This window comes from Meleagris gallopavo, chromosome 15 (genome assembly GCF_905368555.1).
Source record: "Meleagris gallopavo chromosome 15, MGAL_WU_HG_1.1, whole genome shotgun sequence".
NCBI classification, from domain to species: domain Eukaryota; kingdom Metazoa; phylum Chordata; class Aves; order Galliformes; family Phasianidae; genus Meleagris; species Meleagris gallopavo.
Window position 1 is genome coordinate 1,979,288 of NC_139418.1, and position 15,025 is coordinate 1,994,312.

The 15,025-nt window shown below is 44.7% G+C and overlaps 1 protein-coding gene across 1 annotated transcript; it reads left to right on the top strand.

Moving 5' to 3' along the window:
- The first annotated feature begins 704 nt into the window (after positions 1-704).
- On the top strand, positions 705-14,980 carry DNAJC18 (DnaJ heat shock protein family (Hsp40) member C18). Its single transcript, XM_085236894.1, has 7 exons — positions 705-862; positions 1,009-1,154; positions 1,912-2,097; positions 6,744-6,856; positions 8,146-8,255; positions 10,225-10,397; positions 14,000-14,980. Exons 1-7 carry the CDS (start codon positions 825-827, stop codon positions 14,122-14,124), a joined length of 891 nt encoding a protein of 296 aa, XP_085093020.1. The 5' UTR covers positions 705-824; the 3' UTR covers positions 14,125-14,980.
- The last annotated feature ends 45 nt before the right edge of the window (positions 14,981-15,025 follow it).

Genomic DNA, 15,025 nt, shown 5'->3' on the forward strand with positions numbered 1-15,025 from the left:
GTGCTGCATCCTGTACTTTGGCCACAGCAGCCCCATGCAGTTCTACAGGCTTGGGGCAGAGTAGCTGGAAGCTGTGTGGGGGAAAAGGATCTGGGGGTGTTGGTGGACATGTGGCTGAACATGAGCCAGCAGTGTGCCCAGGTGGCCAAGGAGGCCAAAGGCAACCTGACTTATGTCAGAAATAGTGCAGCCAGCAGGAGCAGGGTGTGATCATCCCTCTGTACTCAGCTCTGGTGAGGCTGCGTTCAGGTTTGAGTTCCTCACTGCAAGAAAGACCCTGAGGACCTGGAACCTGTCCAGAGAAGAGCATGGAACTGCGAGGGGTCTGAAGCACAAGTCTTATGGGAGCAGCTGAGGGAACGGGGGCTGGTCAGTCTGGAGGAGGCACAGGGCAGGCTGTTATTGCCCTGTACAACTCCTGACAGGAAGCAGTGGGGGGGGGGGGAGAGGGGGGAGCTCATCCCAGCAAACAGCGGTACAAGAGAGGAGCTGGCTTCAAGCTGCACCAGGTTGGGTCAGGCTGGGAAACGTTTCTTCTCAGAAGCAGTGGTGAGGCGGTGGCTCAAGCAGCGCAGGGAGGTGTGGAGTCACGGTCCCTGGAGGTGTTCCCTGAGCAGGGGAAACCCTATGAGGTCACCGAGCTCCCATATGACGTCACGGCGCCCCTGCCGCCGCGTTGCCCGCTGGGAGTTGTAGTCCGGGCCGCCCGGCGCCGCCGTTTCCAGCATTCCCCGGAAACCGCCTCCGCGCACAAGATGGCGGCGCGGGCGGGCCGGGGCGGCGGGCGGTGAGCGGTTGGAGGGTCGGGCTGCCCCGGGCCCGCCATGACCTACACGGCGGAGCAGCTGGACGGCGTGCGGCGGTGAGACGGGCCGGGGGGCGGGAGCCGCTGGGCTTGGGCGGGGGGGGGCGGGGCGGAGAGATGCTGGGCCTGGGGCCGAGGGGATGCTCGGGGCCGAGGGGATGCTCCGTGCCCGGCGGTGACGCCGCTCCCGTGTGCGCTTCCAGGATAAAGAGCTGTCGGAACTACTACGAGATCCTTGGCGTGGAGCGGGATGCCACCGAGGAGGAGCTGAAGAAGGCCTACCGCCGGCTGGCCCTCAAGTTCCACCCCGATAAGAACCGCGCTCCCGGAGCCACGGAGGCTTTCAAAGGTGGGGGCTGCGACCTCAGCGCTGTGTTGGGCAGCTAAGGGTGATCGTGGAGGGCTTTCCCAGCCCCAGCCGTTCTGTGCTGCCGTTTAAACTCCTGCATTCTCTGCACCCTTGCTGTGTTGCAGCTGTATGTGAAGCGTTGTGAGTCAGCCCTAAAAAAGCAAAGGTTTCACCTGCCGCCTGTCAAAACGAGGGGTTTTGGAAGGATATTTCCTTATTTATTGTGTTGGGGTTGTGTTTCCATATGAACTGTTCACAGCTGCTTTCTGACAAAGAGGAAGGAAGAAGATGAAGCAGACAGGCTGCTCCTTCCAGGTGGTTTGGCGTGCACTGTGAATAGATGCACAGGTACTGCTTCGTAAAGATCTCTGCTGGCAGAAAAGCTTGGAATGTGGGTCTGCGTGCCAATTACTCTCTGCAGTTATGAACTTTGTGTGTAGAGGTGCACTTCTATGTCAGTATTTAGTTAAAAAGCTACATTCTCCCTCAGCCTTTTGATAGATGAGGACTCTTGCCTTTAAGTTTTCCAAATATCTCACCTCTTCCCATATATTTCAAATTTGTGTCTTCTTCCTGGTAGGAGATAAGTTTCATAGCAGGTAATTGTGGTGTTCTAATGCTTCTTATACAAAGGCAGTTCTTTCAAAAGTAAATCAGTCTTTGGCCAAGCACACGTTTTCTATGACTTGAGCATTTTGCTCATCTGCTTACATCCAGAAGTACTGCATTGTAACACTTCTTTTACTTCATTCTCCAGCAATAGGCAATGCTTTTGCAGTTCTGAGCAACCCTGAGAAACGATTACGATACGATGAATATGGAAGTGACCACGAGCATGTCAGCACTGGCCAAGCCAGGCACTATAATTACTACACAGAATTTGAAGCAGACATTACACCAGAAGAAATATTCAACGTGTTTTTTGGTGGGCACTTTCCAACAGGTTGGTATCTGTCTACGCTGTTCTTCAAGCATCGTGAACTGACACTAGGCCATAAAGCAGATTCAGCTCCACTTGATATTGATCTAGCAGTTAAATTATACTTGGAAAAGAGCAAAAAAACATTTTTGATTTTTTTTTTTTTTTTTTCCCTTCCTATCTTCTTCTGCCTGTAAATGCTCCTTAAATGCACAGTTTAAGGTGTTGGTAGCTCCAGTCCCTAAAAAAGCTCAAAGCCCAGCTTTGCTGTCCAGGAGGGCAGCGTATCAGGGATTGGCTGTTACTGCTGTGACACGTTCCTAACCTCCCAGCCTCTTGAGGATTGCTGGCAGCACAAATTAGGAGTAAGGATGTTTTAATTTGGCAAGGATTTAGGTTGGCTGTTGTGTGAGCAAAATTTCATTACCATCTGTAGCTGAAGACCCTTCTCTTTGTTATTCTTTTATTTTCTCTCCACTGCCTGATGTCAGCTATGATTTGGGAAGCAAAATAAGATGTGAATGCAAGGGGCATGAGGCATCTGCTGTTGGTTTTGTCCTTGAGATGTGCTCCTGCACTGTGTTTATAGTCGAAATGGGAAGCCATAGCAGACCAGTGGAACACAGGCTGAGATTAAAAATAGATCTGAAAGGTGTGGTGAGCCTAGATGTCGTCTTACCACTATCAGCATTCATTGACAAATTGCTGTAGTGCACTTGTATGTTGTTTTTCACTTCCAAGGCAAGCTAGAAAGTAACATGCCAATTACTATAGTCTAAAGCAGGGGGTATGAGTAATGACTTAAGCTCCTCATTGCTGTGCTGTGTGGCAGCATCTTGCAGCTACGGGAATCTCAGACTGCTTTCAGTATTGAATCAGTAAGTGTGCAAGGTGTGTCAGACTCAGTGTAGCGTAACTCCCCCAACTTTGTGAGCACCTGCATATGACTTTGCTTTGGCCACTGGTGAGACATTCACCACTATGGAATGTGGATGTTGTATGGCTGTGTGCAGTGGGATTGCTTGGACTTCAGGATAGAAAACTCAGGAGCTGCAGTAGGGATTTGGGTGCTGGTATGACCCATACATAATAGGTAGGTTGACCTGAACAAGTACAGAGGAATTTTTATCCGAGTGGCAAAGAATAAGAAAATAAATATTATTTCATAGCTGTCAGTAATGAACAAAAGGTTGCTTGCCAAAAACATGGTTGGGCCTAAATACATGTGTGTTTTCATAAATAACATTTTGTAATTAAAATCTCACTTTTCAATTCAGCAGTTTTCCAAACAGGCAAAGTTTCTACTTACCTAGAATAGCTAACATAAAGAGAAGGCCTTTCACGCCATTGTAATGTTAAGTAGGATTTTCCTGTGTGTGCTGAAGTTTGTGCTAAGGTGCAGTTCCGTGCTGGTTTTGTTTTCCTGTGGTACCTTGCTACCACCAGAAATGTGAATAAGAAGTGTTGGTGTTAGATAAAATTCATTCATACAGCTTCTGGGCAGATTTATGGCTCATCAACTTGCAAGTCTAAAGAAGGGCTCTACTTGGGGCATAGACTTGTAATTGTAATGGCTATGGGCTAGAAGTTGCACTTCCTTCTCACAAAAGACAAACATGCATGGAAGGAAGAAAACTGGCAGAAATTCCGTGAGCAACTTTGGATTTGGAAATGTTTTTTCTGGGCACCCTGCAAAAACCACTCAACTTCTCTTCTTTCACAGCTTGATCAAATACTGTCTGAGTAGCATCAAATGATAGGAACTTTATTTTTTAAGGATTGTGCTCTTCTTCAAACCAGCCTTGTTTGGCTGGCTCCTGCACTTTGTTAGTGCTGTGCAGTGTTGTGAACGAGCTGGGAAACGCAAGTTTTGACACAGCAGCAAAGGTCAATTCCCCCAGCTTTCTTGCGGAATTCTTTTAGAAATTCAGATAAAGGACAGCATAAAAGTATCACATAATCACAGAATGGCCTGGGTTGGAAGGGACCTCCAGAATCATGAATCTCCAACCCCCCTGCCGCACGCAGGGCCACCAACTTCCACATTTAATACTAGACCAGGCTGCCCAGGCCCCCATCCAATCTGGCCTTGAACACCTACAGGGACGGGGCATCCACAGCCTCTCTGGGCAGCTGTTCCAGCATCTCACTACTCTCATACTAAAGAACTTCCCACTGACATCCAATCTAAATCTTCCTTTCAAAGAGTTGATTCCCCTCCGTCTGTAGGCTCCCTTTGGGTATTGAAAGGCTGCACTGAGGTCACCCCGCAGCCTTCTTTTCTAAAGACTGAACAAGCCCGGCTCCCTCAGCCTGTCTTTGTAGGGGAGGTGCTCCAGCCCCCTGGTCATCTTCGTGGCTCTCCTGGATCATATCTAACAGCTCTCTGTCTTTCTTGTACTGGGGGCTCCAGACCTGGACACAGTACTGCAGATGGGGCCTCACAAGAGCAGAATGAGAGGGACAATCACCTCCCTGTCCCTGCTGGCTGCCCCACTTCTGATGGAGCCTAGGATACCATTTGCTTTCTGAGCTGCAAGAGGAAACTGCTGGCTCATGTTCAGCTTTTCATCCATCAGGACCTCCAGGTCCTTCTCCACGGGGCTGCTCTCAAGGACTGCTCCTTCCAGTCTGTATGGATGCCTGGGATTCCTCTGACCCAAGTGCAAAACTCTGCACTTTGCCATGCACTTTGGCCTCACCCAGGCCCACCTTTGTAGTCTCTCGAAGTCCCCCTGAATGGCATCCCTTCCTTCCACCGTGTCAGCCACACCACTCAGCTTGGTGTCATCAGCAAACTTGCTGAGGGTGCACTTGATTCCGCCATCGATGTCATTGATAAAGATGTTAAAGAGCACCAGTCCCAAGATGGAGCCCTGCGGGACGCTGCTTGTTACCGGCCTCCACCTGGACACAGAGCCATTGATGACCACCCTCTGTCTGCGGCCTTCCAACCAGTTTCTTATCCATCGAGTGGTCCACCCATCAAATCTGCATCCTTCCAATTTGGAGATAAGGATGTGGTGGGGGACCATGTCAAAGGCCTTGCTCAAGTCCAGGTAAATGACATCGGTCGCCTCTCCCTTGTCCACCGATGCCATCACTCCATCATAGAAGACCACCAGATTGGTCAAGCATGACCTTCCCCTGGTGAAGCCTTGCTGGCTGTCTCGGATCACATGCCCATTCCTCATGTGATCAGGCATGTCATCCAGGAGGATCTGTTCCATGATCTTCCCAGGCACAGAGGTGAGACTCACCGGCCTGTAGTTCCCTCCTTGCTCCCTTTCTTGTCAATGGCAGTGACGTGACCCTTCCTCCAGTCATCTGGGACCTCACCTGACAGCCACGACTTTTCAAACTTGATGGAGAGCTGCTCAGCAACCACCTCAGCCTGTTCCTTCAGAGCCCTGGGCTGCACGCCATTCGGCCCCATAGACTTGTACACATTCAGTCTCATCACGTGGTCTCAGACTTGCTTTGCCCTTACAGTGGGGGGGATTTACCACCCCAGTCCCCACCTAGAGGTTTAGGGATGCAGGGCTCAGGGACATGAGAAATACTGGAGTCCTGGCCACCAGTAAAGACTGAGGCAAAGAACTCATTCAGTCCCTCAGCCTTCCCTTTGTCCGTTGAAGCCAGTTCTCCTTTTACGTTTGCCAAAGGAGATACACTCACTTTGGCCTGTCTCTTCTGGCCAATGTACCTGTAGAATATCTTCCTATTGTTTTTCACACCCCTTGCCAAGTTCAGTTCTGCCTGTGCCTTGGCTTTCCTGATCCCATGTCTGCAAGTCTGGACGGTATCCCTGTATTGAATGTATAAAATGTTGTGTCCTTTTTCCCAAGGCACAAAAATAGATTGGCATTTCTGTTGTCACAAGGCCATACGTTTCAATTCTTTATTAGAAAAATATTCTGAATTTCAAAGTGAGAGAGCTAAGTTGCTATTTAGATAATCGTGTGGTGATATAATCAGAGTTTAAACTTCTAATCAAAACATTGCATGCCTACATCATATTCTTTTCTCATTTTAGAATTGTCAAAAATAAATCAGCTACAGTCAATGTGCAGGAAAGGAAATCTGAATCCTACCTTTCCCCTCAAAAAGCTATCTTATTCATCTCTTTCCACATTATAAAATAATTAAGTGAAATTATTAATAGCTAGATGGAGGAGGAAATAAACTAAGTGTGGAAGAACGTATGCAGTAATTATAGGAAACCACAGTTCACAGCCTGAGTCTGGTGGAGGAAATTAATTCTCCTTCTTAAAGGCTGGGCATGCAAGACAGATTGCAGTCTGTCAAGTGAATATGGCAGAAGTATGAGTTGCAGTTATTTTACGTGTACACACACATCTACATTTTATTTAGATAGTGTTGTACATAATATACATGTGTTTTTTCATATAGCTATAGTTTTTTCATATATGTACTCTCTCTCTAGTGGTTTCTACAGTTTGATGCAAATTAAGATGGATGAGGAGCAAAATTCACGTTTCTCTGGAACATTTATTGGAATAACTTTATTTTGACATTAAAGTTTGAGGTCTCCCAAGTGTAATTCAGCCCACGTAGTATAAACCTGGGTAATTAACTAGGAATGGAATTACAGGTAAATACCAGCAACTGGATGAAAATTATGACGCTTTTTGGGCTTCTTTTAACAGGAAATATCCATATGTTCTCAAATGTAGCCAGAGATGCACACTATTATCCACGGAGGCACCGAAATGAAAGAGCATGGACACAGGAGCAAGAGGAAGAAGAAAACAGGCCACAGGTGACTGGGCTTAAACATTTCACCAGGGTGAGAGGTTGACATACACCTCTGACACCATTACAGAATTATGCTCAATGCTTTTCTTCAAGTGCTGTACCCAAACAGATGATTACACAAGGAACTAGATTGTTTCTCTTTTATTAATCACTGCTTTAAGAATAGATTTTATTGATAGGATCACAGGCCCTGAAGTTTCAGCAACCAAGTATTTTGCTGGTCCTTGGTTCTTGCAGGCTTGAAGGGCTTAGTAATCTAACAGTGATCAGTCCAAGTGTGAACTGATACTGGATAAGGTAGTATTGCCTTGTCCTCACTGCATATTTAATCCTTCAGTATATTAGCATACAGTTGTAGCCCAGGTCAGGATGGGTCTGGGATACATTTCTACCAGCTGAAACCTTCAGGTATGGTACCAGGTGTCACTTATTGCTAATACACCTGTGTATGCACCCATGCTGCCTACCTTGGAAAAATCTTCCTCCACAAGCAGTCCAGTAGTCTAACAAGATTGCTCTCAAGGGAAGATGAACTTTTCCTTGGAGTCCCCTTTGGACTGGCTCTGAAATAGTCTTAGGCAGTTTGCAGACAGCTAAGCTAGGGCAAATGAATCCATGAATTCCACCTGCTATTGAGTTGGCTGTCCTTGTTCTAACCCAGGGCAGGGAGCAGAGCCTAAATAGGTACATTCTACGTTTTGTTCCTAATTTTAAAAGTTTAAAAGTCAACTAAGAGCCAGACTGATGGTCTGCATTTGGTTGCTGGCTAGCAGAATTCTTTGATCCTTTGGGCATTTATCACTCTTTTGCCCTCCTGCATAAATCCAAACAAATAAAATGCTTAATGCATCCTGCCCCAAGTTAAATTACTTGTGTTCTCTTCACCCTTTACGTTTTATCCAGTGTTTGGACAAAGATTGAGGTTTTTAGAATATGTGTGGTAAACTTTGGAAAATGCACAGATGGGAATTGTAATGTTCTTTTGGCTTGGAGTTTTAACTGGCAGGCAGGCACAGTGTTGTGGGCATCTATTGCCTTGAGCAGGAAGCTGTAGATGAAAAAAAAAAAGCTTTGAAAACATAATTGGAAGAAAAAGGCTTTAAAAAGCTTTCAGAGACTGTTAGTAGAACTTATTTTAAAACTAGAATGTCATCCTGGTCAAAATTTGGAAATGCTCATCTTTTCTCAGTTTGCTTTTAATACGCTGTTGATTTACGATAGCCTGACTTCCGTGAACGTGCACATTGTTTTCCATCTGTATATTTTCCCACTGATTATTGTTGTTCTTTTCAGAACTCATATTCTGCATTTATTCAGTTGATGCCCGTTTTCATCATAATAATCGTATCGGTTATAACTCAGCTGATGGCCACTAACCCACCCTACAGCCTGTTCTACAAGTCGTAAGTCACTTGAAAATAGTTCTTTGCTTGAGACAAAGGAGGTAGGCAGAATTGGGTCTTAATGGAAGAAATGCTAGTTACTGTTCTGTCCCACTCTTTCTAGAAAGTGGTATCAGTCTGTAGATAAGGAAATACCATACTATTGATAAGTTCTCCTAAGTAAACTATGGTGAGCTTTATTGCTCTGTGTACTGAACAGATAGAGGTGCTGAGCCAGAAAGCTTAACCAGCTGGTGTGAAATGCTTTTGCACAGTGGTACAGTGGAAGGAATGTGGGTGTAGCTTAGCTACAGTACTAATCAGCCCCTGGCCTGCCAAGCCCTGTGGACTGCCTCTCATGTTTCCATGTAAAGCAATTAGGAAATCAGGTCTTGCAGTATAACTTCAGCCAAAATGCCACTGGGAAATTTGTCAAGTGCCTCAAATGATTAAAGTTTTGACATGGTGTGGTTTAACATCTGTAAAGAGGCAGTATTCACAAGTTATGGAGGGCAATCTAAACTAATCTAGAAGCAGAAGGAATGACAGACCTGCTGCAATATGAGTTGGTGGGCAGGAGGAAAACTCATATAAACCTCTTGGCATTCAGTGCTGGGAGATGGGAAGCTCTCCAGGCTGGTTTAGTGAACTTCTCTGGCTCTTACTAAGATAGCAGTGGGAGTTGGCAAGGCTTGAAGTACCATAGGTGGGTACCCTGCAAGCTCTCCATGCTCCCATTTAGGAACAAAACTACTCAGGTTTAGGGCTGTATGCTTTCCACTATCATAGAGTAGATTTAATTAGCCCTTAAAGACATCCTTTATTGTTCTTTACCACCAGATGTCAGTATGTAGACCTAAGAGAATAAATGGTTGGTGGCTTGGTTTTTCTGGTTTGGATTTTTTTGGTTGTTGTTCTGTTTTCCAGAAAGTGTTCTTGCTATCTGCCTGTCCCACGTGAAAGTTCACACACTGTGCACTGAGCAGCTAATCTTTCCTGGCTTGCTTCACTGCCTTCCCTTGTCCTGTTGATACGAGATAGCCAGGCTTGAGCCTGGTGTACAGTTACAGATGCTGTTTCTCTAAATCATATCTTAAAAAAAAAAAAAACAGCTCTAAAAGAATTTTTGTAAGGAAAGCATACATTTCCAAGGCTTAGTGAGAGAAAAGTTTAAAAAGAGCCCAGGAAGTGGAAGGAGCCAACTGAATTCCATGGGTAGAATGTAACCTCCGCATTTTTTGCCGCCTGCCTCTTTCTCTGGGCAGTGACTTGAAAAAAATGCCTGCATATTTATGTTCAAATAAGGAAACTCCAAAAAGAATAGACTAGCCTCTTGTCTGTGCCATTGTGGCCTATCCCTCCTACAGGATGCTCCACACACTTCCAAGGCTACCGGTAATTATAAAACACCAAAGGGAAGTGTAACTAGAATCCCCTCTGCTAATTCTTATTTCTACTGAAGGATCCAGAAACCAGGAAAATGTAAATCCATTTACATTGTGCTCTAAACAATATTGGGCTGCATGCCTTTCCTATAGTCTCCATACTTGACTTTTGTTTCCCACAGATTTCTGAATCTAGCTTGCCAGAAGTTAACAGCAAACAGAAGAAAGGGTGTGGAGCTTCTGTTTACACATAAAATTGGCTCTCAGGCTCTGGAATTATCTTAACTGAGCTGCTGAGCACTTGGAATTGGAAAGGAACAGTATCAGCTCTGATTCAGTTTTTTGTAGATATCTCCCAGTTCTATATATTTTCACTATGTGGGTTTTCCTTTTCAGTGAATTCAGTTTGTAGTGATAAGCTTTCATGGCCTGAGGCTTGTAATTTCCTTACTGCATGGCTGAGGGAGCTATCATCCTGCAGAAAGTAACTGTTCAGAAGTAGTTGCAAAAATTCTCTTCTAGAAATGTTAATCACGAGATGCATCTCTCCATTTCTTTGTGTTTGAACAGCTGAAAAATCTGTTTTCTCCATCATGTTTTCACAGGTCCATAGGCCACGTTATTAGCAGAGAAACAGAGAACTTGCAGGTGCCTTACTATGTTGATAAAAACTTTGAGAAGAATTATCAAGGAGCAGAACTTCAAGAGCTAGAGAGAACAGTTGAAAAAGATTACATAGACTATATTCAGACCAGCTGCTGGAAGGAGAAGCAGCAAAGTAAGTTATTTTTCTTATGACCCATCAGTAGTTGTACGGTGGCTGTGCTTCACAAAGCACTGCCATTTTAGCTTCATTTTCCAGCGCAGCGAACTTCTCAAATCTTGCAGCTGTATTTCTCTCATCTGTTCTTACACTGACTTTGTTGAGGGGCTGTCAAAGTTCATTTTAGGTGACTGAAAGAGAAGTGGGAAGTGGATTCTGCCATTTGAGACGTTTTTCCACTCCACTTGTATGCTTGGCTAACTCTTAGTGAAGATGTTTTAAACACTAACGACTGCTACGTTTAGTTAGCTCTGACAGATTGTTTGGGCTAGAAAAGATATTAATGTTTCCTTCGCTGAGGCAGAATCAGCTTTACTCTGGCTGGCTCTGTGAGAAGGACCTGTAACTCTTTCTTAAAACTTAAAACTTCATCAGGAGGAGCCCAAAACCTACTTAGGTGTCTGTGAAACTTTTGTAGTGCTGCTGGTATCAGTTCTAAAAGACAGTGCCTCTGTGCTTATTTTGTGCACTGATTTGCATTTTCTATCTTTAGATGATTTGAGAGCGTGTTTTTCACTGTAGTCTTTTAAAAACAAGAATTGAATGCAGGGAGGGAGACCACAAAAATGTGAGCATTCAGAATCATTCTTCTCAAGTTAATTCTGAGTCAATCAGTGCCACATGTGGAGGCATGCATTGTAACCCTGTATCACTTGTTAGTCACTGCTGTTCTTTAATCCAATGCAAGAGGTAGCAGTAGTGTTGCCCTTCCTATCAAAAAATCTGTGAACAGTTTCAAGTCAGCGCTCTTCATCCAGAGGCAGTTCTTTCATATCACACCAAAATTACCAGTCTTGCTTTGAAGAGATCTACACAGGTATAGACTCTGAAGTTTAAATAAAAGAAGCCCAAATGTGGAAACCCCAAAAAACCCCAAACATTCCTTTGATTTTTGGTGTACTTGATTTGTGATATTAGTACATCTGTGGCAGCAGTGGCAGCCTCTATGTACAGTGTACCTATTATTAACCATAAACATAGGCTTGTTGTGTGGGCTTGCTATAGGAATAGTTTTTTTCCCTATAGGAAAAATCATATTAATTAACCTTGTGCAACTGAAACTCACCGTGTTGTCTCTTTCATGTAGACCTTGAGCTGAGGAGTGCTGTGCCCCAAAATGGGCCGTGGGGTTTGCAAGTCTGGGGGGTGGTAGTCAGAGATGGTCCAGTGTTGAATGCCAAGTAATGCCTGCCAAACAACCCCCTCTTGAGCTTTTTACTCTTACACTTGTTTTTACTGCGTGCACATTGACCACATGCAGCAGAAATGTTTACAATGCCCTCTCTTAGCAGTAGCTGGAGACCACTCCAATTAAAAAAAAAAGAAAAAATACAAGAAGTTTTCAGAAGGATTGCCACCTAGGCCAGGGAGAGCAGATACTGAGCACAGCTGAGGCTGTGCTAACTTTAGTACAGCCAAGTTTGTCGATAAATAGAACTGAATACAAGATGGAGTGCTGGGGAAAAGTTATCCGGGGACCTTGAGACAGTTGTCAGTCAGCTGCTGTTTCGTAACTTTGGTCCGTTGCTTCTTGTGTGTTTAACTTTGTGGTCAGCCTCTTTTTTTTGCCGGTTGAATGTCTATTAATAGTACATTTGTTCTATTTGCTGGAGGTACATTTAGCAGCAGCAAAAAGAACACAGATTAGTTACAGGAACAGCTTAAATTACAGTCCTTGCTTTTATGATTTGAAAAGCACTACCTGATGTCCACCTACCTCCATAGAATCTTGAAAAGCAACTGATGTAGCAGGATGTTGTTCAGCCAAGCACTTCACAGCAGCGTAGTGTGACAGCTTTGTCTCCTAACATCTTTGATATGGTTATGGACAAAAGGCAAGTCATAGGTTTTTACAGGTGGTTGTTCAGGTGTAGGAGCACAGTTGTAAACTGAGACTGCAAAGAGCTCAGAATCAGAGAGAATTACAGGCAGGGAACTGAAAACAGAAAGGAGATATGTAGTTGGAAATAAGTATTGTAGGAGATCCCTAAAGAGAAGAACTTTGGTCAGGGAAGGTTGAAGGAACAGCTGTGTAAAAGATGAGAAAACACAAGGAACTAGAATTAATGCTGGCAAGAAGTGCAAGCATTGGCAGTAAAAATTTTTGCCCAGTTGGATAAGTATAAACCAAGTGTCTTCACTGCAGAACTGAACTTTGAGACAGTAAGCTGAGTCTGGTTTTGCTGAAGGGCCTTCAAGGCTCTGTAGCTAGCACATTTGTGCTCTGCTGCCGTGGCACTTGAGTTACAAAAACTGGAAGTTGATTCCTGACCTAAAATACGATGTTTGTGCCCTTCAGTTTGTAAAGCTTTTTGATAAATAGATTGAGGGTCATATGGCTTTAAATTTCAGTAGGACAGGGCAGAGGACATAAGGCATGAAAGGCCCTATTGAGAAATTCTTTGTGCTCCAACTGATTTTGTAAAATGAGAGACTTGTAGGGTGTATAAAAGCTCTTTGAAAAATTAAATGTCATCAGGTAGCCTGTGCTTAGGAGAATTCTGACCTTTTCAGAAACAAATCACTGCTATTGTCATAGCTGCATCTAAACCTGCATCTAAAATACTCTTCAGGGAGAAAACTGTATTAAGACTTCCTTAGCTAATCAGCAAAAGATGCCTCCCTGAGTTGCTGGGGGAAAGTAATTGAAGCAGCGGGATTATTTCAGTTACATGTTGCAAAGTACATTCAGAATTGTATTGTTAATGAAAGGGCATGGAGACCTGTCGGACAAGTCCCTTACCTAGCTGCTCACCTTCTGTCATCAATTACAAAAAAAACAAACAAAAAAAGTAGAAGAATTAAAAGAATTTACAGTGCCTTCTGGGCAAACCTCTTGGCAGACAGCTTGAATCCTGGTAAGTGCAGCATGAAAAAACCAACTGTCTGTACATCAAAGTATCAAACTGGGTGGGTGTTCTGGGCCCCTGCAGAATGGGTTCTCCAGAAGAGTTGCATTTCTCAGTTCTTTGGGCAGGGATGTAGGGCTGGTAACTCCTGTTTGGCAGCAGGCAGCTGACAGCCTTAAGAAAGCAGTGGGAAAAGTAGGCACAAGGTTCTCTTTCCTTTTGGCTCATCACTGAAATACTGCTGACAGGTGTAGAGTAACCCCACCCTGGGGTCTGTGCTGGGGAGAAATGGGTGGATATCAGTGCCTGACAGGATGAGATGTCATGCAGTTGTAAATGCTGGTATTGACTAAGACTGTTAGCAGATCAAATGGTGTCCTACCATTTTATGCACACATAGCTTATGCACACTTAGTGAACAGTTTTGTACTTCATGCTTTCTTTGTAGGCAGTAAAAATTACCCTTTTTTTTTTTTTTTGTTATTTCCCAGTTGGTGCTCTAGTAGAGTTTTTGGGTTGTTATTACTCTTTGAATTCTCAAGTAATTATGGAAAGTTGTGGGCCTCTCTGCAAAGGAAGTTATTTCCATGGAGCTGTGCATGTTATAAGGTGAACTTAACTAATCCTAAGGATAACAAAGCACTGAGAAACAGTTACTTGAAGCCATCTCACAGCTTCACCCTAATGTGTGTTGTTTTCATCTTTCAGAGTCTGACTTGTCAAATTTGGCCAAGCTGTACAGAGACGAGCGGTTAAAACAGAAAGCAGAGTCACTGAAACTCGAGCACTGTGAGAAGCTCTCCAGTCTGATTGGAATGCACAAAGGGGGCTGACCAGAGCCTCTATCCTTTTTATTTATTGCTGTTTTAAATTATGTTTTTATTTTCCTCTGTATAAAAAGGGAAGGAGTCTATTGCAAAGTCTGAATACTCGATTCCTTCGTGCTGTGCAGAGATGGGCCAACACGAGCTGTAGAGCTGTGTTTGCTTTAATATACTGTACACTATATTTGGTTCCAAGGACCAGTGGCACTTTGTAAATTAATTCTCTGGGAAATGCTATGAGTTTGAAACGTGTCTCTTCGGTAGTCTGTCTGCCATCCAAACAGTGTGTACTTCCAGGAGAGCAGACAAGTGTCCTATGCTTGCTGTACTTCCTATGGACTGCCGTTCGCTCGGTCACAGCGTTGCTCTGTACTGGGTGCACTGACCTCGTCCTGCTGGCTGTCCCTGCCTCTGCTGTGCCGTGTGAGGAGATGTGGGTGAAAGGCAGCGAGTCCCGCCGCACTCTGACCTTCAGTGCTTCATTTTGAGTGGCTGCTTCACTGAGGATCTGAGCACGCTGCTGTTGCTCTCACAGGGACCTGGCCGTGTCCGTGTGTGGGCGCAGAGGCCCTGCTGAGCCTGCGAGCTGAGAGCAGCGATGCTGAAGCAGATGGAAGTCAGACTGCATCAGTTCCTAACTGCCCAACTGCGGGGAAGGGACAGCCATGTTTACTTCATCCTGTGTTTCCAGTGACGTATTTCTAAGCTGGCTGTGTAATTCTGATTCTTATTGGCAAACTTCTCCAGCTGTTATAAGGGTCCTGCGTTTTCCGGTATGGTTTTAATGTAGCATCTTTTTACTCTGTTGAACAGTTATGAATGTTTCACTGTAGAGACTAGCACTGCAAAGAAAGAGATCCGTGTAGTCGCGTCTGTCTTGCCTTCATCCTCCTTTACGCAGCCAGGCCTT